Source organism: Candoia aspera, chromosome 1, assembly GCF_035149785.1.
Source record: "Candoia aspera isolate rCanAsp1 chromosome 1, rCanAsp1.hap2, whole genome shotgun sequence".
Taxonomy (NCBI): Eukaryota; Metazoa; Chordata; class Lepidosauria; order Squamata; family Boidae; genus Candoia; species Candoia aspera.
In genome coordinates, this window is record NC_086153.1 from 149646549 (window position 1) to 149673742 (window position 27194).

The following is a 27194-nucleotide window of genomic DNA, read 5'->3' on the forward strand; positions in this document are numbered from 1 at the left end:
GTAAATGATCAAGGCTTAGTTTACTCGACTGGTTTGGTTTATTGTTTGACACTATAACAACTTGAATTCACATATATGTAAGCTGTTAAGTGATAACTACATAAAACAGATTTTACACACAAACTCCCATTCATATTAGCTATGTGAAGGTACATCAAAAGCACAGTCCTAGGATGAAACCAATCTCAAGATGTATACTCAAATTCTAGACAGGTTACTTTGAAGCATGTCCAATCATTCCAATGACATGTTAGTAATTAGTCTAGGATTAGAGCTGAAGTACAAACATAAAAAAGAAAACTATTTACAATGGATGGTTCAAATGCTGCTTTTGCTTATACTGAAGATGTATGAAAAAGTACTAAATTCAATTGCAAGCAAGAGCTCAGAAAAATAATACTGGTCAGAAGAGCAAGAGTTGACTTCCTATTAAAATAGGACAGAAAAACAAGGACTCAGAGGAAACACAAGATTTTTCAAAGCTGGCTATCACTTTTCCTATTCACTACCTAATATACTAACAGAAAGCATTTCCACTTTTTAAAAAAACCACGCAAATTTTGATAAACATTCTCAAAAGTGAAATGAAATAATGCAAGTCCCTTGAACAATAATATCAGCTGGACTTATACTAGAATGTGGAATGTTCCAGATGAAAATAACAACTGTTTATATTTAACTGAATGTGAAGCTTGAAAAGATTTAACGGGAATGACATTCTCTGTGGTCTTCAATTGCTGAAAGAGCTGTCAGTAGCTTCAAGAGTAAATCTGCACAGAAATGCTGAATGTCATCCCCCCATTTTTTGAACAAAGATCTGACAATGTATATTTTGCCATAACATTAAACACATTACAGAATTAATCTTCTATTTCACTAAAATCTATGTAGTATAGCATTCCCAATTTTACTGTATTGAGATTAGCAACAAAAATAAAACATTTCTCCTTAAATTGGCATGCCTTTCCCCTTTCATTTAAGCCTCTTTTTTCTGTTTCTGATCTTCAGCCATTTTGTCCATGTGTTTCTGTAACAGAGAAGAGGAGGATTGAATCAAAATTTGTTAAGTAACAAGGTATGTTTAGCTGTAACGTCTGGTTCAGCAAAATTATACTTGATGTAACTAGTGGTTAGCCCAGAAACCAGGAGAACATGAGTTCTAGTTCCACCTTAGGCACGAAGCCAGCTGGGTGACCTTGGGCCAGTCCCTCTCTCTCAGCCCTGGGAAGGAGGCAAGGGCAAATCACTTCTGAAAAACCTTGCCAAGAAAACTGCAGGGGCTTGTCCAGGCAGTCTCCAAGAATCAGACACAACTGAATGGCGGGGCGGGGGGTGGGGGTGGGGGACCTCATACACAAAAGATACTTGGCACAACAGAGTTTAATGCTGTGATTTAATTCAAATTAGACTGGACCGAGTTTAATCATAATATTCATAACCTTTGTGAACAACTCCATCTTTTTGGCCGAGACTTTCACTAGATGCAATACAAATTAAACGTATGGCATAAGATCTATTTGACTTTCTTTTAAACATGTAGGTATGTGTAAAATGTATTGTTCTTCTTTTAGGCCATATTGCTCTGGCCATTCCAGTGAGCGTTCTAGCAGTTTTCCAGAAGTGGAGTTCTCCAGATTTCTCATTCCTGGCACGGTAACTTTTCAACATCCCTGGATGTTATCTATTCTTTTTTTTGTTTTACTATCTCAGTAAGTGCATGAAACACGTAAGAGCACCTTGAAAAATTTTGCCTTACCTTCAACTTTTGATAATGTGCAAGGCTGCTGCAGTGAACTTTTTTTGCAGCATCTTCATTGGTATAGAACAAGGAACACAATTTGCAGTAAAATCCAGTTCTGGGGACCACATAGTTCACACCTAGATATAAAGCACACAAAGAATGCTGCATATTAGACCCAGATTGTTTGGAATTTCAAGGTAGTTGCTATGCCTCATTTTTACTGAACAGAACAGTGAGTTAGGTTCCGAATGTAAGTCAATAATCTTTTAAAAGCTACATATTACAGATCCCTCTAAATGTTTTTATTCAAACATAAGTCATTCTATTAGACATTTAATAGGTCTCAAGACATTTGCACACATTACAAGATTGATATTCAAGCATCTACTGGCTTTCTGACAGAAGGTATTCTGCATTTTTGTTTCTATAAACACATATGCAATATATATTATCCAGAACAAAACAATTCTTACCAACTGGAATATTTGGCTGATATGGTCCAATTCTATGTTCATCACAAATAGTCTTAGTTTCTTGCAAGGTAGTGTTATCTTTTTCTTCTGTCATTGTGCTAGTTGCCACTTCAGATGGTTCCAACTTCAAGTTTTCGGTTTTAGTGCCATTTTCAAATGTCTCATCTTCTTGCTCCATTTCTTCTGATTTGATAGTTTTTGTTTCAGTTGAAATGTCCTCAGTTTTTGCAACCAATTTCATTATGCCAGTTTTGTATTGTTTCTGGTGATCTGAATCTTCCTCATCACCAACTTCATCAAGAGTGACAAAGCCTTTCATGCTCCTTGGAAATCCACCTACATGTCGCTGTTGAAACAATGTATTTTAATTATTATATGTGGCTGTGGCTGTGTGTTCCCAATTATACACTGAAACATTCTTACATCTAAGTTCAATGATATAATTGCATCTAACACCATTTCTCCTTTGAAAACAAATGTGAATTGTAACAGAATACCACATGGAACTGCATAAAAGGACAAAAAGCAACAAGAAAACATCAGATGTAAAAGGCCCTCTGAAACAGTTTAGGTTTTAACATTTTCTGGAAAACCAACTGGGGGGAGGGGGGCAGCCTGATTTCCATCCAAAACACCAGCATTGCCATAGAAAAGCATCACCTTCTAGCTTCAACACCCCAATTCTCTCAGGGAGAAGCTTCTTAAAATCTCACTAACTCTTCTGATCAGTTTGACTCATGCTGGTTGAAGTGGATAGTTCTTTAAGTATCCAGATGCCAAACCATAAAGGGCTTTATAGGCCAGTACAAGTATCTTAAAGTGTACCCAGAAACAAATTGGCAACCAGTGCAGGCCAGCAGGGCACATACATTTGTGTCAATGCGTTTTTGATGTGAAATTTGTCTTTTTTTAATTTCTGACTCTGGCACAAAGAAAGCAATCAAGGTTTGTAACTGTCTTGAAGTGTTGTTGTTTTTCTTCTAGCTCAGTTCCAAAAACAACAGTTTTGCAAAAATGTTGTATTAGTTTGCCGTTTTTCAGGTGATACTTAGTCAGATTTGCTAGAACAACACACGTAGGTAGTATACTGACGTTCTTCACACGCTACGTTTACTGAACTACCTAAAGTTCATCCTGTCATGCAATAATGGCAATACACAGAAGAGGACATCAATGCAGATTAGTGTCAACTGCCAAGGAAGCAAACTGTGTGTACACATACAGTTCAAAACCTTTCTTTCCCGAAATCTGATTCAAATGCTTTCCCGTGCAAAGAACACCATAAGGGAACTGTATTTTGGGTTAAAACGCAGTATTTTTTGGCAGTGTCCTTTAGGGCTCACCTTTTTGAGCTTTTTCGCCATTGAAGTAGCTGCAGCACTCTCTTCAGGTTTTGCAGCAACATCATCTTCAACTGGCTCCTTTTCTTCAGCAGTTGTATCGGCCAAGTTAGCGACATCGGTATCGTCGGCTGCTGAGCTGCCGCTCTCCAGTAACGCTGCGGCTTCCTCGTCATCGACTAGCAATTCATCTTCAGATTCGAGGAGGAGATTTGATTCTTCTTGCTCTCCTTGCTCACCCTCTTTTGCATCTAACCTCTCTGGCTCTTCCCCCTCATCGACTTTACCTTCGGTGCTGTTGCTTTCAGCTTTCTCGCTATCGTCAGTCTTGCACTTCTTTTCGCTCCCAGAGTCTTTGCTATCTGGAGAGATTCCCCTTTTTCTACAACGTAAGGAAAAGAAAATGTATTCTCTACGACATTTTGTACTGTTCAGCAAATTAATTAATTGAAGGATTTTACCTTGGTTTATCTTTCTTCATCAGTTCCACTCCTTTGTTAGGAATCTGAAACAACCGTATTTAAAATTAAGAAATGGAAACAAAGCCTCACGGTACAAATGTGCCCCTTGGTACAGACGTCACACATTTCCTTACATTTATGTCCACAGTACGTGATGTGGAAGTAGCACTCTCTACTCCGGCTAACTGTAACCAGGTATGAAGTACAAACGTCTGAAATTTGACACAACGCCCTCCTGATCAATCCTACAGACTATCACAATATGAAATATGGTATCTAGCTTTATACTGTATGTGAGCAGAATCTGGGCAAAGTTGGTTTTTTTTAAAGCGCGCCCACAATTCAGATACTAATTATTAGCACCGAGAATTGTAAGTAAAACTATTTAAAAGATAGAGGATTGTCTTGTGAAACAAAACAAGTCATAAATTTGAACAAACTTTCAATTCCCATATAGCCCCTTAAGACTGTATCCTTCAGAATGGAAATAGGAGATGCAGAAAGTACTTACTGTAAATACATACATATACGCACACGTGTATGCGAGAGAGAGAAATGTTGTATTTCAGTATTTATCATTAGCAGTTCTGAACTAATCTTGCCATAGTTCCTGCAGCAATGTAATCAGGGTCTGCAAGCTACCAACCCGGGTTTCCCCTCTGGAAGGACGAGAGGGATTAGCCTCTTGTCAAGATTTAGAGATTGGATTGGGGAGGAGAATCCTTGCTCTCATGTGGTGTTTCCAAAACTCAACACAAGACTCTCATTCAACCTCAAACGTTAGTAATAGCCAATCATACTCACTGTACAAATTAAACAGCTGTGCACATCATATTATTTATTGAACTCAACGTAAGAACCCACATTTATTACTTACTCTTAATATTAATCTCTTGTATTTTTCAGACAAATCTACTTTCACGCATCTGCCCTGGAACCAGAGGGCTTTGTTGGAACAGTGCTCCATCATAGCGACAGCATCTTCTCTGGTCTCCATTTCTATGAAAGCCTATAGAAAAATTGTGCAAGATTTCAATTTTTTGCCAGGGGATAAAGGCAGATAACTTTTTATCGTAAGTCAGTTATGGAATCCGGTTGCAGCAAAGATAAAGCAGATGCATAATTAATGCTGATGGACAGGTTAGATTTTCATATCCACACGAAGCATGTTAGGGAGGAACAGCTGCTAAAAAACCCGGTTTTCCTAAATTACAACAACAGAAAGACGGGAAAAGGTCCTAACTGCTATTCACACTTTAACGCTGTCTGGCAAGTGTAGCAAAACAGGAAGAAATGAGCATGTGCTATGTAAAATCTACAGATGCGGTAAATTCAAAACATTTTGGGCTATCCATTCAGGAAAGGCTGTTCATAGATAGCCAAAACCACCATAGTCACTAAGTCATAGTCTGTACACTCATTTAAATTCTTGCTTTTTAAAGTTTTTTTAAAAAAAAAAACTTTAAAATGACTGCCTGTATCTCACAATTTTATGGCTAGTAACGCTTGGTTTTTGCATAACAAATCAAGCATACTACTACAACATGTGAAAGATCTAGATGCAGGAACTACACATAAGAGACGTATAAACTCATTTAATGCTACATACGAGAATCTTTTTTAATTCTACATTTCTGCCAAAATAGCTCTAATTGTATCAATGTAAGAATTACCTGACTCTTCATTCTCATCAGTATGTAATTCTTTATTTTCCCATAGGGCTCGGCTAATTTAAGAACAGCGTTGTCAGAATAGCCTGAATGAGGCAAATTACTGAGATGGATCACACGGCCAAGCTGTTGTTTTGGGGGCTCAAATTTCTGATCAGATTTTCTTTCTGGTTCCTGAAGAGTTAAGAACATCAGTACACTATACTGAATGTTAAGCCTTAATGTCAGAAGAGAGATCATGAAATGAAAAGATTAAACATTAAAAAAGAAGTGTGAGATTGAGTTTTACCTTTATTCTTTTATACTTTTGTGATAAATGGACTCTCACAGGTTTGCCAAAAACTAGGGCTGGTGCTGTTGAATAATATTCTACTGCAGCTTGTGCATCTTCAGTGGTAGCCATTTCAATAAATGCCTAAAATGACAGGGAGATAACTTTTGTTTTTTGTTTTCCAAAAAATGTAAGAATATATACATATATACATACATATATATATATATATATGTATATATATGCAGGTATTGATATGGTTAAGAAAGAATCAGATGGTTCTGTAGTTATTAGATTTACATCCCACCTTTATTTGTACAACTCAAGGCAGTATACACAATGCTCCCGCTGATTCTCCCCACAACAACATCCCTGTGAGGTGAACTGGGCTGGGCGTGTGACTGGCTGAAAGTCACCTGACTAGCTTTACATGCAAGCCCTTTGCAGCCAGGTCCTAGCATTTATTTAAGGCAGAATGTAGATTTGCAGCACTATTCAAAAGGGTAAATTCATTAGAGTTTTGCGTTTTGAAACTAGGAACAGGAAGTTATTTTGCTGCTATAAAGTATATATTAAAAGTCTTGCATAGAAACTTTTTCTTTCAAATATGTGAATATTACTTTTAAAATAATGACATCTGGTATCCTTCAGATCTTTCTCTATGGAAGCCTTTCTCATCCAAACATTTTCCAGGCCTCGGGGAACCCCTGCACATTCAGGCTCAAATCCAGGCCAGGAGTTACAAAATCGTTATATTCGTTTCATGGGTAGGCCTGTATAGATGCATTAACAGGGTTCTTAGACTAAAAATAAAGAGTGAAACGTATCTCTTTAATGTGAAGTTGGCCAAATTTGAAATAATTTTTTAAAGAAACTGACCTCCCAGGGAACCCCTAGTGACCTCTTGCGGAACCCTGGGGCTCCACAGAACCCTGGCTGAGAAACCCTGCTCTATGGGAACATATGCTTCTTTCTCTTGGTTACATTTATTCCTGTCAAACACTGTATTTCAATTAACTTTCATACTGCTTAAGAAACTGATCGCCAATAAAGAGGACTGATGTTTACACTGTATTAAAAACGTTCTATGATATAAAATGACTAATACTTACTTCATTAATTTTGTTCAGTATGAGATGATTTGTGATGATTCCAAAAGGTTTAACAAGCTGTAGCAGCTGATATCTCAGGTTTTTCCCTCTTTGAAAGTCCATGATATGCACAACTCTACTCGTCTCCTGTTAATTGCCGGCAGTAATGACCAACACATTCACACATTAATTAAAATGAACGTAGAAATGTACTTTCTAATTTTAGTTCAGAAGCAAATTTCAACCAATTTCATAGCAAACAAGTCAACAAAAACTATGGAACAAAAATGCACACTTACATCCTGCCTTAATTTGAAATGTACATTACTCAGCAAGATTTACTCAAGCTTGCAAGTATATGCTCATAAACCAGCTTTGGAAATGCACTCCTTAACTTTTTGGGCATAGTATCTTGAAAAGAGATACCAATCCACCTTGCTCGTGAGCAGATTAGGAGAGCCCGAGATGCAGTCAAGGCACAGTCTGTTTAGCTACATTAGGCTGGAGTTTCACATGACGAACAGCCTTCCACAGCCTTCTACTGAATATCATAGTTTTATGTGACAACTTAAACTTGTGTAAACTTATGATCTGAAATGGTATAATCCAGATAGGGGACAACCTCTTTCCACTAAAAGTAGATCCTCATTTCAAGTAATAGTGATTGTTGAATCAAAACCTTAAATGTAAATATACGTGAATTTTACAGAGAAATGAATACTAACCACTCTGCCTTTCTGCATGTGCCTAGGTCCTTGCATGTTTCCATTTCCAGCTCCTTAATACCAATACATTGTGAGGGAAAAATATAATTAGGCAATTAGAAAGAATGTTGACAGTCTGGCACATGATCATGTAGAACTTTAGTTTGGCTCAGAATATATTTGAAATTTTAGCATACCAAAAAATATAACTCATAAAGTAATGCCCACTTAATCACAGCTCAATTCCAGGTATTTAACCAATATGATCAAATAGTACTACTGAAAATGCCAGGTAACGTTATCAAGATGCATACTGAACACCCATTTGACATAGTCAGCTTTTTTTACTTTAAAAAGTGCTATTATGGCTGATTTGACTTTACACTGCATGATTACATCCTGATATACAGTCCTTTCAGAAATCCATTTAACCTTATTACCTCTTGACCCAACTGGTGGCCCTCCCAGATGAAATGGAGGTGGAGGTGGCCCCAAAATTCCTGGGGCTGGATTTGTAGACTGCAACATAAATGGATCACCCCTAAAAGACACACACACACACAAAAGAGGCCTTAGGTTTTGGAAAATATACAATCTTTCACACAACCTCACACAGTTTTGTGCACACAAGTTAAAAGAAGTCAGATATATAAAAATAAACAGCAATCCCATCCAATAACAATTCATTTCCATGGTTCGATATTAGGAGATATTTATCAACGTGACTGAATAGTATCAACACAGATGTCACATAATAGTGCTATCAAATGTTCCTTTTTTGAACCTCAAAAAGGTACTTCCAATACATCCCTACAATTAGAAATGTGAGATATGAACTCAAAGTTGAAGAAATAGTTTATCAGTGTAGGACTCTAAACTATGCTAACTGCTTTCACACTTTCAATTTGTATGGAAATATCTTAATTTACAGTCTCTAATCTGATATTGGACAAATTTGATCAGACAACTTTCAAGGTGCGTATTAGGAAAAGTATGAATCATTTTAATGCAAAATATAAATATCATTCAGTATCTAATTAAAGTTTTAAACATATTAGGAGCCATGAGCTACATTCACGTGTTTCTTTGTGTGCGCGCCCCAATAGATGAAAGAAATAGAATTTGTAAGTGAAATGATGTTCTAAAAGAAAGCCTGTTGAAGGACAGTGAGCATGCTCTAGCATCAGGAAGCATGAAATGTTGAAAGATTTCAGTTGAAACAGAAAAATAAGCAGAAGAGTATGGACTTGATTTGAGTGGGTTTTTCCAGGGAAAGGAAGATTAGAATCAGTGATGACATATAACTATATCCTGATTTCAGGATTCTGTAAACCTTAAAGTCTCTTACCATTTTTAAGCTAAAAAGCTCTAAACTAATTAGCAAATTAGGTAAGAGGAAAAGCCCTTTTTTCTCTTACTCCTAGAGTCAGGACCAGACATATTGGAACAAGGGTAACTGTTTTGGCCTTTGGCCTCTGTACACCACCACACTGAAGTTGAAAGGAAACACACCCAGATGGGAGCGAAGTCAGGACTTTCAGCTGTCATTCAAGGGGTTTGACAAAAGTGAGGCACCAACCATTCAGGAAGTACAGCCAGTGGCATACACATATCCCCATCGTTGGTGGCTCATAAGTAATGGAATGAATGGCTGACAAGCAGCTGCATGGCCAGGTGTGGCCTGTTTCCTGGGTACCCCATGACCAATCAAGCAGATAAAAGGCCTGGAGGTGGTTCGGAGTGTTACATTTGCATTTGGTAGCTGTTCACTGGAACTCTCAACATGAGGTCCAAAGAGGTGGCCATGCGAGTGAAGGAGGCCATCATTAGGCTGAGAAAACAAAATAAACCCATCAGAGCGATAACAAAACATTGGGAGTGGCCAGTACAACAGTTGGAACATCCTGAAAAAGAAGAAATTAACTGGCAAGCTCAGCAACAGCAAAAGGCCTGGAGGACCACGGAAGACAACGAAAGTGGATGACCGCAGAATTCTGCTCATGGTGAAGAGGAACTCTTTCACAACATCTAGCCAGGTCAAGAACGCTCTCGAGGAGGTAGGCATGTCATTGTCAACATCTACAGTCAAGAGACGGCTTTATGAATGTAAATACAGAGGCTTCACAACAAGGTGCAAACTGGTAATGCTCAAGAACAGAAAGGCCAGATTAGACTTTGCCAGCAAACACCTAAAAAAGCCTGCCCAGTTCTGGAAGAAGATGCTTTGGACTGATGAAACCAAGATTAACTTGCACCAGAATGATGGGAAGAGAAAAGCATGGAGAAGGAAAGGAACAGCTCATGACCATCATCTGTCAAACATGGTGGAGGCAGTGTTCTGGCATGGGCATGTATGGCTACCAATGGAACTGGGTCACTGGTGCTTATGATGACCTGACTGCTGATAAAAGCAGCAGGATGAATTCTGAAGTCTATAGGGCTATACTTTCTGCTCAGATTCAGCCACATGCTGCCAAACTGATAGCATGCTGCTTCATATTGCAGATGGATAATGATCCAAAACTTACAGCAAAAGCTACCTAAGAGTTTCTCAAGGCAAAGAAGTGGGATGTTCTTCAATGGCCAAGTCAGTCACCTGACCTCAACCCAACAGAGCATGCTTTTCACTTACTGAAGACAAGACTGAAGGCAGAAAGACCCACAAACAAGCAGCAGCTGAAGGCAGCTGCAGTAAAGGCCTGGCCACCAATGACGGGCGTGTGTGTATGCCACTGGCTGTACTTCCTGAATGGTTGGTGCCCCACTTTTGTCAAACCCCTTGAATGACAGCTGAAAGTCCTGACTTTGCTCCCATCTGGGTGTGTTTCCTTTCAACTTCAATGTGGTGGTGTACAGAGGCCAAATGCCAAAACAGTTATCCTTGTTCCAATATTGCTTTTCCTGACTACTCCCTATCATTCAAGTAGCCACAGAGCACAGTAGAAAGTTACTATTCTAGCCCAAAAGTAATCTCTCTCATGCTACTGATGGATAACTTGGAAATATCTTCTTTCCCCTTGCTTTCTCCTGTGCCATTAATTAGGGCTTTTTAAAAAAATGGAGAAAGCAAGCTTTACTTACAATCCATGTCCAGAATCGTTATCAGGGTTCCATTCAGGATATCTTTAAAAGAAAAGAAGTCAGAAAGATCATTCTCTGCAAAATAACTGTTGGGGTTAGAAATACCATGCAGTTGTATTTTGGATCTCAGCCGAAAGATTTTAAATGCATTAATAAGCATAAACTGATCACTAGAATTTTAGAGCCAATGCCAATATTCTCAGTAATTTAAAATACTGGATTTTGAATTATAACAAATCATATATAAACAATGCAATGCATCTTTTCTAAAGGCATTTATAAATATTACTTTAAATTCCAGATTCTACTGCATACATATTGAAAGGTTCCATGATATTTTAATTTATAGAGTCATAATAGCAAGTTTTATGTCAACAGCAATTTTAGTTTTAGGTTGAAACACAACATGAAGATTTATTATACCAATAGGGGCCGAGAGAGAAAGGGAAGTCATAATATTGTGGTCGTGCAATTACAGCAGAGTTGCAGAAGGTTCAGGATCAAATAAATTCTTTGTAGATGAGTAATCTACAAAATCACTAGCCTCCCCCCCCCAGTTAAAAGTATAAAATGTATGTGCTCCAAAGAGCCCCATCAATATTAACTTATTTCCCAGTATATAAAAAAGTAACAGCTTTCAAAATTGTATACAGTCAACTAAAAAATACAGCCTATTATTGGACAATCCAAGGGAAAAATATTTTTATATGTTCAAAACCATACATTTCAAGAAGAAGTTGACAACGTCGACTATGAGTTGCTCCATTGATATGTTGATTCCACTCCTGCAGAAGTACAAAGTTACCATGATCAGAAAACAAATTTTAGAACACTCTCCAAACTCCTACAGAAGGCTTTGCCTTAAGACTCACGCTATGGTTGAAATGGTACAGAAACTGACATCCAAACAGCAATCTATTCTGAATTTAAGTGTATATTAAGTTCAAGTGTTTTCAACAGATGAAACATGCATTTTAGGTACCTGTTGCTTACATTCAAATTTCAAGTTAGGTGATATTCAACTGGGCCTAGTGCAAAATATTTCTGCACATGTAAGATCCAACAGCAAAGCATTACTAGTTCCATATCAACTGTAGCCTTCCATGTAATATCTTACCTGAGTGGTGAGAGTATTTCTCAAGAGGAGCTTTTATGGGGAGTGCAGGGCAATACTGGTAAACATTTCCCTTACTGCACTAGAAAAAATGTTTTCCATCAGCACTAAGCCATCAATGGATACAATCGTAGCTTGCAAGTTTAATATTCTAAGCTTTGTAGAATATAAGAAACAACTGTGCAAGATTCTAAATGGGAAGACACCAAGAAACTAAAGGGAAAGCCTGGCAGAAATCAAGTTAAAAAAATAGTAATTAAATTTTAAAGCACAGAAGGCTTTCTTTCACTGATTAATATTTAAAGCTTCTGCAAAAGGCCATGTCTACCAAGAGTATTTTAAAGCCTGGGAAAAGTAGCCAAAAAGCTGTAGCCATCATTCAAGTTTCAGCAGCAGCAGATGTTACATGTAGAAGAGGACAAATGTCCTTCATTGTATGTGCAGCTGTGCTAATCACATCCAGCAACCTGTACCTCAAGGTAATAGGGGAGGAGGAGAAAGCAGGTACTGTCTGGTGCTGCTTTTTTATCAGCATCTACCAAAAGCTGCAGTCATTTAAGAGTCAAGCCTTCACGATTATGGCCACTGTACACAGTGTCACAGCCAATGGACCCAGGATAGGGAAAAAGATTGTACAGTTACATCTCTAGCCCTCTATTATTGGTTTTAATATTAAGCATATTAAACGCTAGCTGTTAACTGGCTCCAAAAATTGATGCCAGTATAAAAGAAAAAATAAAACCAAATAGTCCCCATTTCACCTTACCTTCGCAGAACAATTATTTTTATTAGTTTTCAACACTGTCCTCATGATTACAAACAGCTGATTAAAGAGACCTGTTTTTAAACAAATTAGAGTGTTTCCACAAGCACAGAACTGAGACCAACTGCAGAATTATCATCTGGAGAATCTCAAACTATCTCATTTTAATTTAAAAATTGTTTTAGCCAAATGACAAGAAAAGGCTTGCAAATGCGCAAACATTAATAAACTATCTCAGATATAAAAGAACTGGGATGAATTTCAAAGCAAATGATTTCCTGCCCATTTGTAACACTTAATACAGAGTTTTATATAAATATAAAAAAGAGCACCTATCTGACCCTTTTTTTGCCATGAATGGGGTTAATTTGAGCACAGTTTTAATCAACTGTAAAATGTTAAAAATGTGCATTTTTTTTTTTTGAATTGCTGTAAAATAAAATAAGGCCTAGTTCACTTCTATCCATGCACATGTCAATGGAAGCTAAGCAGAATCAGGCCTGGTTAGTCCTGAATAAGAGGCCATAGGATATACCAGATCTACAGGCTAAATCCTGAACTTGAAAAGCATTCCAGTGGCAACTCTCTTCTCTACTGTTACCAGGAAAACTACATGGCTGTGTCCATGTAGTCAGAAGTCAAGCTAGGCTCAAGGGTGATTTTACCTTTTAAAGCAAGGTGCTCTTCCTAACTGTACCAGTTCCAGCACACAAGACATAGTGAACATTTTCATTCACAAGGCAGAGGAGCCCAAGAAGAGTTTTTCCTTGCTTTTCACTGTCTTTATAATGCATTCCTGAGCAATCCCTATAAATTACATTTGCTACATGTGGCTAAAAAAAGTATGGAGATAAAATTTCTTTGTGATTTATAAGAACAAAATGATTTTTTCCACCCTATTCTCCTAATCAGGAAAAAAAAAAAAAAAGGAAAACCCAAATAATTTTAAAGCCTCTTCTATAGCTCTAAAATAACTGTTATGAATTATACTTACCTTGATTCACTCATAGAATATTCAGTATATTAAGTGGAGTTGAATGAATTTACAACTGATTAATTTTATTTTTATTATCAAACTATATTAATACGGCTAAAATGGAGTCTAATGTAATGAGTTCAGAATTTTTATCTTTCAATGAAGTCTTTACAGTGCTGGTCTAATATTTTTGGATCACATATATTGAGCTAAGAGGAGGGATTGCTTGCAAAATCAAAACTTCTAAAATTGCTCTGCCATCCTGAGCAAACAGATCGATCAGTTCCTTGTTTCTAATCAAATTTTTACAGGATAAATGTACTGTACTCCTAATAGTTTGTTTTAGGATCCTTAAAATGCTAGAAGGCAAAATGTATATACCTAATCTATATATGCTTGTGAGATATACAAGCACAGTAAATTTAGAATTTGAAAATACACTTGTCATGGTAATCTAACAAAGATAAGCTATCTGCTTAAGGTTACAATGAGACATGATAGATTTTTTACCACCCTTGCCACTGATTTTCAAATTCATTAACAGCCATGAAAGATTGTTCTTGATAAAGGGGAAATATACCATCCATCTCTGATTATTTTTCTTAATAAAAAACCATTTGTAAAAGGCACAGATACAGTACCCAAAAACCTGAAGCAAGGTTTAGATTTTGTATAACACTTTCAATAATTTATTATGTTCCTTGCAATATTTGTTTCAATTTGAAACTTCACCATAAGCATTTAAAGAGGAAAAAAAAGAGGGACTAGATTTTTTCCCCCTTCAACTTCATGTGAATTCTACAATTTTTTAAACTCTTTACAGAACCATCTTTTTTCAGCTAGGTCTTTTTCCTTATAAGCTATAACATCTTTCCATTTGTTTATTTTAATCAAAACTGTGAAAGTTTTACACCTCAGCCAAAGACTAAAAGTTGAAAATTCTGAACTGTGAAAGTCAGTTACTTAATATTTCAAGCGAAGTGACTGCAAGGCAAAAGACTCTATTTAGAACAATACAACAGGATTTTAGTGCAGGAGAAAATTTGACTATATAACCACCAGTATTATGAACTGTCCTACTCTACTACTAGTGGTATATATAACTGATTTTTAGAAGTCTGGTGAATTTGAGATAGCATGCACATACCCATCATGGTATTTCCTTATGGGATGAGCAACACATGTAAAGCACAGAAAAGGAGTAAGATTTTGAGTGTGTCACAGTACACTGCATACACATTCAGTTAGGATGATGCCATCCTACTTCATGGGATACAGCCAATAATATCTTGACTTGCAAGGTAGTCTGTAGATCAGAGATCTTGCCTTGCACAGAGCAGTATCTTACAAGCAAAATAAGCTTTGGTTGAACTGTGGGGTACAGGCCAAAAATGTGTCAGAGCTGACCAGTTTGCACCAGCAGAGGAAGCTACATATGGCATGAGCACAACTATGGCCGGTAACTACTCCTTCTCTTTATTACTAAAAACATTATGTGATCACTGGGTTCACAAAGATATTTTATTAAAGTAAGAAAAACAAAGTTTCGGATGTAGAAGAATCAAGCAGAGAATTCAGATGAACAAACAATATTTCATTTTTTACTAGTCTGGAAACAATTTTGCATACCCCAAGATATTTTTTGAAGAGGAAGGACAAGTTGTACTTCTAGATATTACAGTGAAGAAAGTGTTAGTGATACCCAAGGAAATCAATTTAAGCACAGCAATGTGCACTCTTACCTGGATTTTTGACAATATGCTTTGAAAAGAAAAAAGTAACAACAGTAATAATAATATTCAGCTTTAGTTTCCAATTGCCAAACTAACAGACGATCAGTTTGTAAAACAATTAGGAAATGTGAATAAACCACACTTGCTGTTTTGTTTCAGAACTACATTCTAAATATAAGAATGATGTTTGATCAAAACTAAGATCTATTCTAAACAGACACTGCCAATAAGAGCATGGTATACTTGTACAGCAGCAGTAATCTGATTTACTTTTCTAAAAAGGGACAGATGCAGTATGTGTAATAAAAAGTGAGCCTAAAGTATATAAGAAGGTTGTGAAAAGGAAGGAAAAAATGAGAAGTTTCAGCCATAGCATGAAAATAGTTTTTAAAGTGAATTTTAAAAAGAATGAATTCATTTAAAAATGCTACCATCCTACAAATTTGTTCCAGGACCCTTCATTAAAATATTTTCTCTGGCTATGGACAAGAAGAAAAAAACTGAATGTGCAAGGACAGTATCTTAATCAGAACCAATCAGCAATCAAGACAGATGGGAGGAAATGTTGAATCTAGCCTCCGAATAACTGCAAAACAAAATGAAAAGCTAACCCAAACCAAGTAAAGAGATTATGCAGATGCAAAATATAAGTAGACTAGATGGTAACTGACCTGGATTTAAGCAATATGGGTGAAACAATATATTAAAGTCCTGGTTTCATGATTTGCTAATGATGCCCTGAAATTAAGTGGCTTTGTCACTTAAAACTCTTTTGAGACCTTTGTGTAAGTATTCAGAACACAGAAATTGAGGCAAAGAAACAAGCAATAGGGACTACAAAGTAAAGAAAAATAAGCATCTGATGCTGAACTCACCTTATTAGAATGAACAGGCATATCACAGATAGAGCACAGATGGGGATAGCCCTTCGGTAAGAGTCCATGGAAGTCTTCAATATTGCTATCTGGAGGAGCACCTCTTTTTTTCTCAAAGAGAGATCTCTCAGGGCCACGACTCAGTCTGTCATACTCACTGTCAAATTTACGATATTTATGCGAAGTTTCGCCATAGTAAGAGTCATCCCTACACCTTTCTCCATCTCTTAATCTGTCATCTTCATAATCCATTCTGTCATAATAAACAGATTCTTGAGAACGACTTCCATGATCATAATCAACCACTCGGTTGAGACTAGAACCACCATCGTCAAAGCTATCTCTTCTAAAATGCCTTTTCTCTTCCCAATCATCCCTAGGAACTCTGTATGGCGGCTCCCGTGCAGCTGATCTGCCATCTCTACCATAACTCAGTGAAGGACCTTCTTCAGCTCTCCTCCTTTTAAGTTGCAGAAGTATTTGAGGCAAGTTTTCAGGAGTGATCTTGTCCTCAGGATAACGACTCAGTTCATCTAAGTCTCTAGCAGACAGACCAAGGCTGGCCAGAATATTAGTGGCCTGCTCTGCATCTCCACGGTGCTGAGAAGACAGAGAGAGTGGGCCTCTACTTCCAATGTTAAATATAGACTGTAAGGCATGGGAAGATGCACTAGCAGAAGACAGTGCACTATGAGATCCTTGTTGATTCAATGAAGAACTCATTCCAAGATTCATTAAGCTAGCAAGGCGTGCAGTACCCTGGTTCATCCTTCCAAGAGATGCTGGCACATTTAAAGATTGGGTAGCAGCAGCAAGAAGGCCTATTCCTGCAGAGAGGTCACGTCCATGACCTTGGGAATCCCTATTTAGAGATGACTGGTGGAATGACTTGGACATTGCTGAACTATAGCTTGTCTATTATGAATCAAACTTTAGAGATGTCTGAAAAGAAAGCTCACGCTAGAAAGCTAGGTAAACTTCAGTTCAATAATGTTACGCCAAGAAAGGGATCAATAATGATCGTAGATCTTCTTCAAGCTGAGAAACACCAAACAAGTCTGTAGAAAAACAAGCAGTTTTAGTCATAAAATCCTTTATGCAGATGCAGTTTTAAAATGTATGCATCATGTTGATCTAAAAACAATTTAAGATCTTACATGGCTTTTCCTATGTAACCTCAAAAATTGGATCATTAATCTTCAGATAAGAAATTGAGTTTTCTCCCCCAGATAAGCACCAATTTTTGCCAGTAAGTATGCCTATTTTCAAGTATTCATATTTAAATTGCAGGGTGCATACATCTTAACTGCTTTAGATTCCAGGAAAAAAAAGACCACAGTACACCAGCTATGGAACCAAGAAATATAATTCACATTTGTTAAAAACTATGCCTTATATCATTGGGGAAAGATGAAACATAAGAACAGCTGAGTGCTTAATGAGCATATTACTCAATGAGACCAAGTAATTTTTGCTCAGTATTTGAGTAACTGATTTGCAACTTGTGAAAGAATATTAGGCTTTTAGAGTTTGGTTGGAGCTCCAAAAACACTGTCTTAAACGTAAGTCTTGTAGCCTATGCTACAAGAACTCAAACCAGGGCCAGACTTCACTGACACCTGATCGTGAGACTGAAGTTTTGTTTGAGGAAAAGAAATTCTCTGGCACTATTCTAATAAAACTAATTATTCAAGGATATGCATTGTTATATTTCAGAACCCCATAACGCATAGCTAGGACTACTCATTTAATAAGCCTTTTATCCATGCTTTTGTTCCTATACCAACAGTAAATATCAAAAAGCCCACTAGTTTCTATAATGGCTTTTGAAGAAAAGAAGAGCTCATGAGAATTTTCTAAAGTATCTCAGAATGCTAATTTTAATGAATTCCCCAAAAACATCTGAGGCCTCATTGTACTCCAGACACTTTTGAAAATCTCACTTAACTCCAGAATTGTAACACCCATTCTTGCTATAGAACAGTTTGAGGAAGGAACAGAAGCAGACTGGAGGATAATGACACTCAAAGTGAGCATATTTTCTCATTTAACAAGAAAGGAGTATTTTTAAGCAAATATTCAAAAACTGTACATTCTCATAGAACTACATACCAAGTTTTATCGGTAAAGATCACATTTAATGTAACCGACAAATTTGGCTAGTAACACCTACAGTAAAAAAGATGCTAAACCATATAAATACACACAATCATATGACATGCAAAGAGGTATTACAAGGACTAATTAAAAATACGACATTCAATCTGCTGCTGGAAGCAGTTGTTTATTATTGGATAAAATAGATGAAGGGTACAATAGGTGTCTATTGTAAAAGATGTTTCACCAATATCTAGTTATTTTTTCTTAAGGTAAATGGATGTGGGGAATAAATTGAAAAGTACTAATACAACTGCAATACTAGAAGAATAGTCAAAGTACTGCAAGCACAGAGCAAGATGTCGATGGAAATAGAAAAGAAGGAACGGACAAATGTCAAGTGACAAATATATGATCTATGACACTTGGCTGAGCATAAGAATTCCTAAACAAAATAAAAGTTTAACCAGTCTGTATATGATGCTGGAATCACATACTAAGTAATATTGCACACAGCTTAGGAATAAGAACTTTTAACTGGAAAAAAATATTTTTAGGTTTAACCACTTGCTTAGGGCAAATAAATTGCGCCAGGATTAGCAGGTGCCAACACAGAACTCTAGCAGATGAGTCTAGCTTTAAAGACCAGTAGGAAGCCTGGTGATGCTTTCAGTGCACGTATGGACTATGGGGCTAGAAACTTCCCAGCAGCAGCAGAGGAACTGCTTATCTTTCCAGCTACATCTACAGTGTAAAGGTCACTGGAATGTTTGCTATTTAATAGCTCCTACATTTGAATTAATTTCTTTGACTCCGAGATCCAGCCACTGACAAAGACAGTAAATAGCATTAATTGAACTGAGTTCCTAATTCTTAACAAATAGTCAAGGAGAGGAGATTGGTTATATAGCGATGAGAAAAGCCTTTTTGCAGATACTTCTAGTATCCTGCTATTGCAACAGTCCCTAGGCAGAGTCTTGACATCAGAGAAACAGGTGTTGGGATGCAGCTTAAGAAGGCTGACTCAAATTAAGCCCTAATAGGTACAGTGAACTGCTAAAATTTCCACACTCAGGGGCATACCCTAATTACAGATTTTTTTCCTTGTTTTGGATTAAAAGGGCATAGTAACAAAGAAAGACCACTTTTATTAATTTAGTTCCTTTTTTAGTAGTGATCAAATGTTAAGCACAGATTCAAACTACTGATGGTAGAAGACAGGGATGTTAGACAAAGGCATAGTATAAGCAATTTTTTTGTTGAAAAATAGGTGTCAGTTTGACTCTATTATCACCTTTTCAGAAAAGATCTTTACTATTTGTGTGTTTCAAGAGTCCAAGATAAAATATCTTTTGGATTGATTTTTTTAAAAATCCATATATATTGCAAGGTTGGTTATATTACTTAAAAGATACACATAACTACATCTTAGATTTTAGTCGATTTCTGAAAGATTTGGACAATTGTCAGATCCAGGAGCATCTGAAGAGTACCTCCTGACAGAGTTGGGCTGCCCAGCAGATGGTTTCACTGCATAGCCTGGTTTCCACACAAGCTGCAACTGCCCAGGCTTATATGAAATCGATGTAAACCTACAAAGAAAAAAGGACATATCAGAGAAGTCTTAAAAATGGAACAAAGGGGATACCCCAATAAGTTGGTGAGGGAGAAAAATGACAATAGCAACATACCCCATGTAAATTGGGATAATATTACAATAAAATATGAACAGATAAGGTTTAAATTTATTTTTATAACATCAAATGTTTCTTTTAATTATTTGCATTAGGTATGTTCTGAAAAAAGATTAGAAATTTTAAAGGAAGTAAATGAGCTACTAAATCCCCACCATCAATAAATTATCTAATTTTTGTTAAGGATCTCATAGATCTAAAATATTTTACTTTCTTATATGAACATAATCCTAGTATAATACCTGAAAATACTAGGACTGTGAACTGAGCCATATTTTAATATGATTATAGGGTGAAATAGTATGAAGAACTGGAAACGGGTAGGAAATTTAAAGTAATCAGAGTCTCCTAAAAAAGTTATAAGAATTATGGTGACTTAACAAGTCTTAAAGCATGTTAAGGCTAGCTATAAAGAAACTAAAAGCCAATATGCCAAGCTTAAGGAGTATTTTATCATTGCCACTTAAGGCTCAGAATACCTTCCATTTTGCCTCAAGTGGAAACTGGAGTGAAAATAGAGAAAAAGGATTTCCTATCTAAGAGGTAGCTGTCCTATTACTAGAGATTTCTAGAGGCCTATTCAGAAACAAAAAAACACATCACTGAATTTTTATTAGGACCTTAAAATAAAAATCAGCACAGAAAATGGAAAGAAATTGTATTTTTCAGTGAGCAGAGGTTGTTTCACTCATGTAAAGGGGGGAGGGATTATTTCTCCCTTCTGCACCCTCTCTAGAGTTCCCCCAACCTAGTATAATGGGTAATTGCAAAGAACATTTCATAACATATGCAGATGTTCATCCATGTATTGCTGAACTTCATCCAAAGACTTGAGAACCCATTTGCAAAACAGGTAAAGGCCTGTCAAAGAAGCAAACTTTATGGAAATGTGGGAGCATTCAACTATCGAAGAATGGATCTCCTGGTGGAAACAACAAAAGTTTGGCATATCTTCTACACAGAAAACACACCTCAGAATGTTACTTGATTTAAACAATAAAAATTATATTAATGTATTAATCCTGCCCAGTATAGAATTCTATGTGTACTACATACAAGAGGATTTATTTTCTTTAGTGTTGCTTATACGGATGTTAACCAAATAAAATCAGGCAAGTAGTTACTTCAGTTTTGAAAGAAATTCCCTACATAATTCAAGCTTATAAAGAACTACATCCAGTGAGAAGTTAGCAGGAAAAGTAACTGTGCTAGCAAGTTCAGTTGTGCAAAGTGAATGGAAGCCACCTTGCATTCCACCACTGCAGAAGCCTTAGAACAAAGGTTGGCATCAATGGAGGGGTGTAGTACTCCCCATTCAGCCCCACACCAGGGTTTCAGATCCACACCTAACCATCTCTAAAACCATGACTTTTTGTATAAATGATGTATTTAATTGAACATTTAACTCTGGAATTCCAAGAATAGCCCCAACAGTTGTAAATCATTTAAAATGAAATAAAATGGCATTTAGATATTAGATGTAATCTACTGTTATTAATACAAAGCCAAACATTTCACATACATAGATCTCTTACATACTAAGCAATCAACACAGGTCTTCATTTAATTAGGTTATTTTTCTTTTTAAAAAGCAATGGTACAATAAACTTTTCTTTCAAAGAACTGATATTCTCTCAAATAGTAATTTCAAGAAGCAAATGAGTTGTGGATAGCACCCATGTAATCCCAGGAAGACAAAGCTGCATTCACAATCCCACATGCTTTAAAGCAGCGGTTTCCAACCTTTTTGGCACCAGGGACTGGCTTCGTGGAAGACAATTTTTCCACAGACTGGGGTGGTGGTGGTTTCGGGATGATTCAAGCGCTTCCTCTTTTTCCCAACCTTTTAGTCTTTTTTTCCTCCATGCCGTTTGGAGATAGCAGCCAATGGGGGCTTGCTTTCTCTGAACGGAGGTGGAGCTCAGGCGGTAATGCGAGCAATGGGGAGCGGCTGTAAACACTCAGGCTGTAAATTTGCTTGCTTGCCTACCTCCTCCTGTGTGGCCCGGTTCCTAACAGGCCATGGACCGGCACCAGTCCCCGGCCTGGGGACCCCTGCTTTAAAGCACCTTTTTAGATTCAGTTCCAGAGCACTGCACAGCTCTACAATGTGCGCAAACCTCTTAAAGTATTCTGTTTCAAAGCTCATCTCTGCTTTGGTGATAACTTAAAGTAACTGCATGTGTGAAGTAGTAAATGAAGGAGCAAATCCATGCTATTATTAGATCCTCTGTTCAGTACCTGGAATCTATTTAAAAGTTTTTCCAATGGTAGGTTTGTGAAAGATTCCTGCCCAATCTTCTGACAGTTAAAACAGCAAAGCTATATAAACCAACAGGGTCAACATGACTTCTCAGTTACTATTTGATCCAAATCATTAAGGTCTAGTGATGATAGCCCATTTGGCCTAGTGGTTAAGGCAACAGGCTAGAAACCAGGAGACAGAGTTCTAGTCCTGCCTTAGGCATGAAAGCCGGCTGGGTGACCTTGCGCCAGTCACTCTCTCTCAGCCCAACTCACCTCACAGGATTGTTGTTGTGGGGAAAACAGGAGGAGGAAGGAGTACTTGGTATGTCTACCACCTTGAGTTATTTATAAAAATAATGAAGGTGGGATAGAAAATAAATAAAATATCCCATAACCTGCCAAGATGCAAGCTGCACAATTTTATAGCTATTATTTATACTTTATATTTTAAGATACAAGCTCTATCAAGTAACATTGATAATCCAAAATAGAAGCAAAAAAGGGAGTTCCCTCTTCAAAAATCCTTCTCAGAGTAGTTGGCAGTAAAGGCTTTGGAGGGATGGACAATTCAACAGCAACAAATTCTATGATGATCTTCATATGTCAGCCTCGCTTTCCCCAAAGCAATCTGAAATGGAGAACTGACAGTCCAACTTCTCCCAACTAAATGAAGTAACTTTCAGTAGTAAACTATAAGAGAACACCTTAGCTACAAAGCACACCTCAGATGATAGAAGATGCTACAAATCCAAAAGGATAAAAGCAATTTAAAAGGTCAATAAAATTTGAAGAGATTAGAAGAGAAAGAAAGCTAGTTCTTGCACAAATAAAAATAGAAAGGGGCATAAACTTCCAAAAGAAACACAAGCAGACAAAAGGATATCCACCAAGCAACTTTCCTTTGAGGATTACATGGGCGGAAAAAAACAATGACCAGTGATAAGGATATTTTCAAAAATATTCAATAGAATATTACAAGTGTGTTAAAAAGGAATAAAGAAATCGCAGGGAATATCAGTTGCATCCATGCATTTGCAGTGAGTATGCAAATGGGCACATCTGAACTGACTTTTTAAAGAGGAGAATCTAAAGAACTAAAATAAATAGTAAATGATAAACCAACCACTGAATCCAAACAACATCTACCTGGGAGTTCTTTGACAATCAGCACATGTAACTGCTGATCTAAGAAACATAACTTATTCCCCAGTTAGTACCTATCTTCAACAACTAGAAAATAGCCTTTTTTTTTCACTTTTTAACAAGGGATCCAGGGATAGTATGGGGAGAAAGTTAGAAGTAATTACAGACCAGTTAAACTATTTACATAGCACAGGAGCTAGTGATGAAATATTAAAGAAAAACCAACAAACAAGTCTATACTGAATAAAGTACCTTCAGTAATGTGGGGCTTCTCCAAGAATAGGTCATTTTTCAAGCTTCAGATTTTTGTGAGCTCATCAACAAGAATGTAAATGGTATGATTCAAAAAATGCTATATACCATTACTCCTTTAAAAGTCAGAGTAACTTATCAAAATTTCCTGGAGAAACTTTTTATGGCATCCTTCCAGGACCTGATAACCGGTTAAAGATCAGGAAACAGAGCAGAATTAGATGGATACTTTTCACAAAGGGAAGAAGCTGGATTTCCTTAAGAATATGTAACCTGCTTACTTATAAATGAGATGGAATTGGACATGAGTTAGCCCAGTCTGTTGATTATTCAAGGTAACAATCAAGGAAGGGATTGAGAAAAGCACCAAACAAGCGATAAGCCTACAATTATGGCAAAGTAGAGGTTAGAAGAAGGATAAAGACATTCATTATTCAATTCTGAGCTTATTAAACTATTTATTTAATCATAAGAATTAAACATTTGTTTAATTTATTAAACTTTATTGCTTAATAATATAGATTATTAAGAAACATTCAAATATCTTTGGCATTTTTCCTTGTGTGAAAGATTTCTTTCTATGTTTAACAATTTCAGTTGTGCGTGTTAAATACACAGAAATCACACAAAAGATATGACGATTAAAAGGAACTTTCTATCTTAGGACAGCCGGAAGCAGGTTAGCTTTCTACGCAATTTTAAAAACCTCCATTTACATAGAGTCAGAAGTTATTCAACTCAGATCCAATCCAACCATCTCAATAGTAGACGACAAATATTCGATTATGACCTTAAAATGGCGATCAGTAAACCTGGGTTCAATTTTGCAGTTACGATTGAAAAAACCACGGATTGCACCAAGCGCCTAGTTCAAAGACGCACTGCCCACAAAACACTATGAATATTCAAGTAGCACTAGCAGTGCATCTGGTAATCGGCATCCCTGAATGCAGTCGAACTTACTTCTGAGCAAACATACACAAGCCTTATTTGACCGTCGCTGGTAACGAGAAACGCAAAGGAACACTATTCATCTTCTTTTTAATTGTATAGAAGCGGCCAAAAACGTAAGATAAAGATACCACCACAAGGCACAAATCAGTTAGCTGCTCCAAGAGGTGGTGGTAAATATGGCCTACGTAACAAAGAACAAAAAGGTCGCGTAAACCTCGAGTGAAAGAGGCTTCTTTTGCCTCCGAGACCCGCGCATGCGCACGACCACACCTCGGGCTTCGGCGCCGCGGCCTATTCTCCCAACGCGAGGGCGCGCACGACCACTCTCCGGCGGGCAGGGCTTCGACCTCCCTTGCTCTTCCCTCCCCGCATGCGCACGAACTTGACGGCGGCGAGCGCCCCTCGCCCCTCCCCCCTCCAGGTTGCCAACGGTTCAGGCCAAACGGCGCAGCAAAGGAAGCCTCCGCGGCCTAACAGGAATCGACACCACCCAGTTACACCACTCCTACCTCAGCAACAAACGGAGTCTTTCGCTTATTTTTCCATCGCTACCGCAAAAAAAAACCTGAAAAAGACCAAGAGGGGGGGAAGAATATCCCAAAACGAAGCTGCGTAGGTCTCACTCCCACACCGCTCGCGTTGGACCGCTAATCTAACTAGCGCATGCGCCGTCTGGCTGCAGGACCTCGAATTTTGTGCGAATGGGGTTCTCGCGAGAGGCCACGGTCGTGGTGTTGCCCAGCACCTATCGCGAGAAGCTGAGCTTTGATTTTCTTGAAGTCTTTTACGTTTTTTCCCCGAGCTGTAATTGCGCGTACTGTTATAGTCGGCATTTAGAGGAAGCTTTCATTACCGGCAGCAATATCAGTATCTCCTTCTTGAAATAAGTAGCATCGGGTGTATGAACGCAGTAAGGCTGCGTTCGCAAAAACAAGCTAGGCTGAAATGTGATCGGCTACTTTGAAACTCAGTGTCCTGTGAAAACCCAGCCAATAATTTACGTTCACTATGTTCTGAGAATCCAGACAATTGTCTTAATTCAGTAAACCATGTTGAGTTCAACATGGGTCAGTCCACACAGTCTAGAAGTTAAATCAGGTCCCCAGTCGCCGTAGCCATGGGAAGAACTGAGCAGTCCTCAGTCTTAAACACATTCTGTGGCTTCACACTTCACACCAATCATAATGTAGTTTGTTCATCTTTTGGCTTAGCATGAGATTTGAACCCAGCTATTGTGGACTGTAAACCGTAGTTTATAGCTCTGCTATTTCTGAATCATGCCCTGGAGTTGGTTTAACAAACAACCGTTAAAACTAACAGTTTCTTAATAGCCCATGAGAAATGGCTGATGAATATAATGAGATTTAGGGCCAAATTAATGCGCATCTGGTGAAGTTTGACAATGTTTTGAAAAGCCAGGACCAACTTCAGTTCTGAGGGCTCCCAAAAAGTTGGTGGAGCTTGGCCAACTTTTCAGGTAGTAGTAGTGAGCCTTAATGTTAAGTGGCCTACACTGAAATTTCTCACAATATTCCAAAGCAATGCTACATCAGGGCACTAGGTGGAATTAAAATAGCTAGGCTGAGCAGTCTGATACTGGGGGAGGGAACAAGAAGAAAGAAAAAGAAACCAGAGGCATCAATACTATGAGTCCTCTCAAGATGTAAGGACTTGGGCAACTTATGTCAAAGCTCCTTAAGTTTGCTAACAATCAACATGCAGCAGGACTTATTCGAATATGTTAAAATACAATTAAGTGGGTTTAGACTGGACAAACTATTCCTCTGTCCACACGACACCCAGATACAGGCTAACCAAATACATTTTACAATAGCATATTGGAGAGCCTAGCCCATACAGTTATTTAAGGCTCAGTGTGTGGTGTAAGATCAATTAACCTGGTTAACTGAATAAACCATTGGTAGCCACAGGAAACTGTCACTGCCTAATTAAGTTCAGGCTGTTAATCATGCTGTGCAGACATGTTTTCCATTTCATTTACTTCTGAGCTTCCTTGCCACTCAGCTACTGTGCTCTAATTTAAATAACCGGGCAGAATGTCTGTGTTTGGTTCTTATAAGAAAAAAAGCAATCACGGCAAAATTAAGAATAAGTTCTGTCAAAGCATTTGGCAACATGCCATTGCAGAGAATCAGCAGTACCTCCACATCTCAATATCTTGGTTATGTTTTTGATATTATAGCCTCCTGACTTATAAAATTAGATTCATATGGGCAGCCATCACCTAAGTTTAAACTCTAATGTAGCGTTTCTCAACCTTGGCAACTTTAAGATGTGTGGACTTCAACTCCCAGAATTCCCCAGCCAGCCAGAATTCCCCAGAATTCTGGGAGTTGAAGTCCACACATCTTAAAGTTGCCAAGGTTGAGAAACCCTGCTCTGACGTATAGAGAAGCAGGGTTTGGGGGTTAATTTGGAATTTTGTGAAGAAGACCTGATTGCTCTCACAAAACAATTGCCATGGAAGGAGGCTAGGCTGCTCCAGATGAGAGC

General features: G+C 37.6%; 1 protein-coding gene across 3 annotated transcripts; it reads right to left on the reverse strand.

Moving 5' to 3' along the window:
* Nucleotides 1-19: 19 nt before the first annotated feature.
* Nucleotides 20-25295, reverse strand: MATR3 (matrin 3). Of its 3 annotated transcripts, XM_063315824.1 has the most exons (16): nucleotides 25190-25295; nucleotides 19884-19982; nucleotides 16294-17351; nucleotides 11556-11617; nucleotides 10833-10874; nucleotides 8192-8292; nucleotides 7773-7825; nucleotides 7069-7194; nucleotides 5975-6100; nucleotides 5689-5859; nucleotides 4893-5024; nucleotides 4016-4059; nucleotides 3558-3936; nucleotides 2215-2560; nucleotides 1757-1878; nucleotides 20-1027 (listed from the first exon to the last, which is right to left on the reverse strand). In XM_063315824.1, the coding sequence occupies exons 3-16, from the start codon at nucleotides 17188-17190 to the stop codon at nucleotides 977-979; spliced, it is 2652 nt and encodes an 883-aa protein (XP_063171894.1). In that variant the 5' UTR covers nucleotides 17191-17351; nucleotides 19884-19982; nucleotides 25190-25295; the 3' UTR covers nucleotides 20-976. The 3 variants fall into 3 exon arrangements, with proteins under 3 accessions (XP_063171894.1, XP_063171899.1, XP_063171896.1); XM_063315829.1 differs by lacking the exon at nucleotides 16294-17351 and having other exon boundaries at nucleotides 25190-25292; XM_063315826.1 differs by lacking the exon at nucleotides 19884-19982 and having other exon boundaries at nucleotides 25190-25278.
* Nucleotides 25296-27194: the final 1899 nt, after the last annotated feature.

Coding starts and splice junctions, on each gene's coding strand:
- MATR3 (XM_063315824.1), bottom strand. CDS start 17,190: ATGTCCAAGTCATTCCACCAGTCATCTCTAAATAGGGATTCCCAAGGT. Junction 2,561..3,557: donor TGGCGAAAAAGCTCAAAAAG/GTGAGCCCTAAA, acceptor TTGTTTCAACAG/CGACATGTAGGTGGATTTCC. Junction 1,879..2,214: donor TCAGCCAAATATTCCAGTTG/GTAAGAATTGTT, acceptor CTTTATATCTAG/GTGTGAACTATGTGGTCCCC.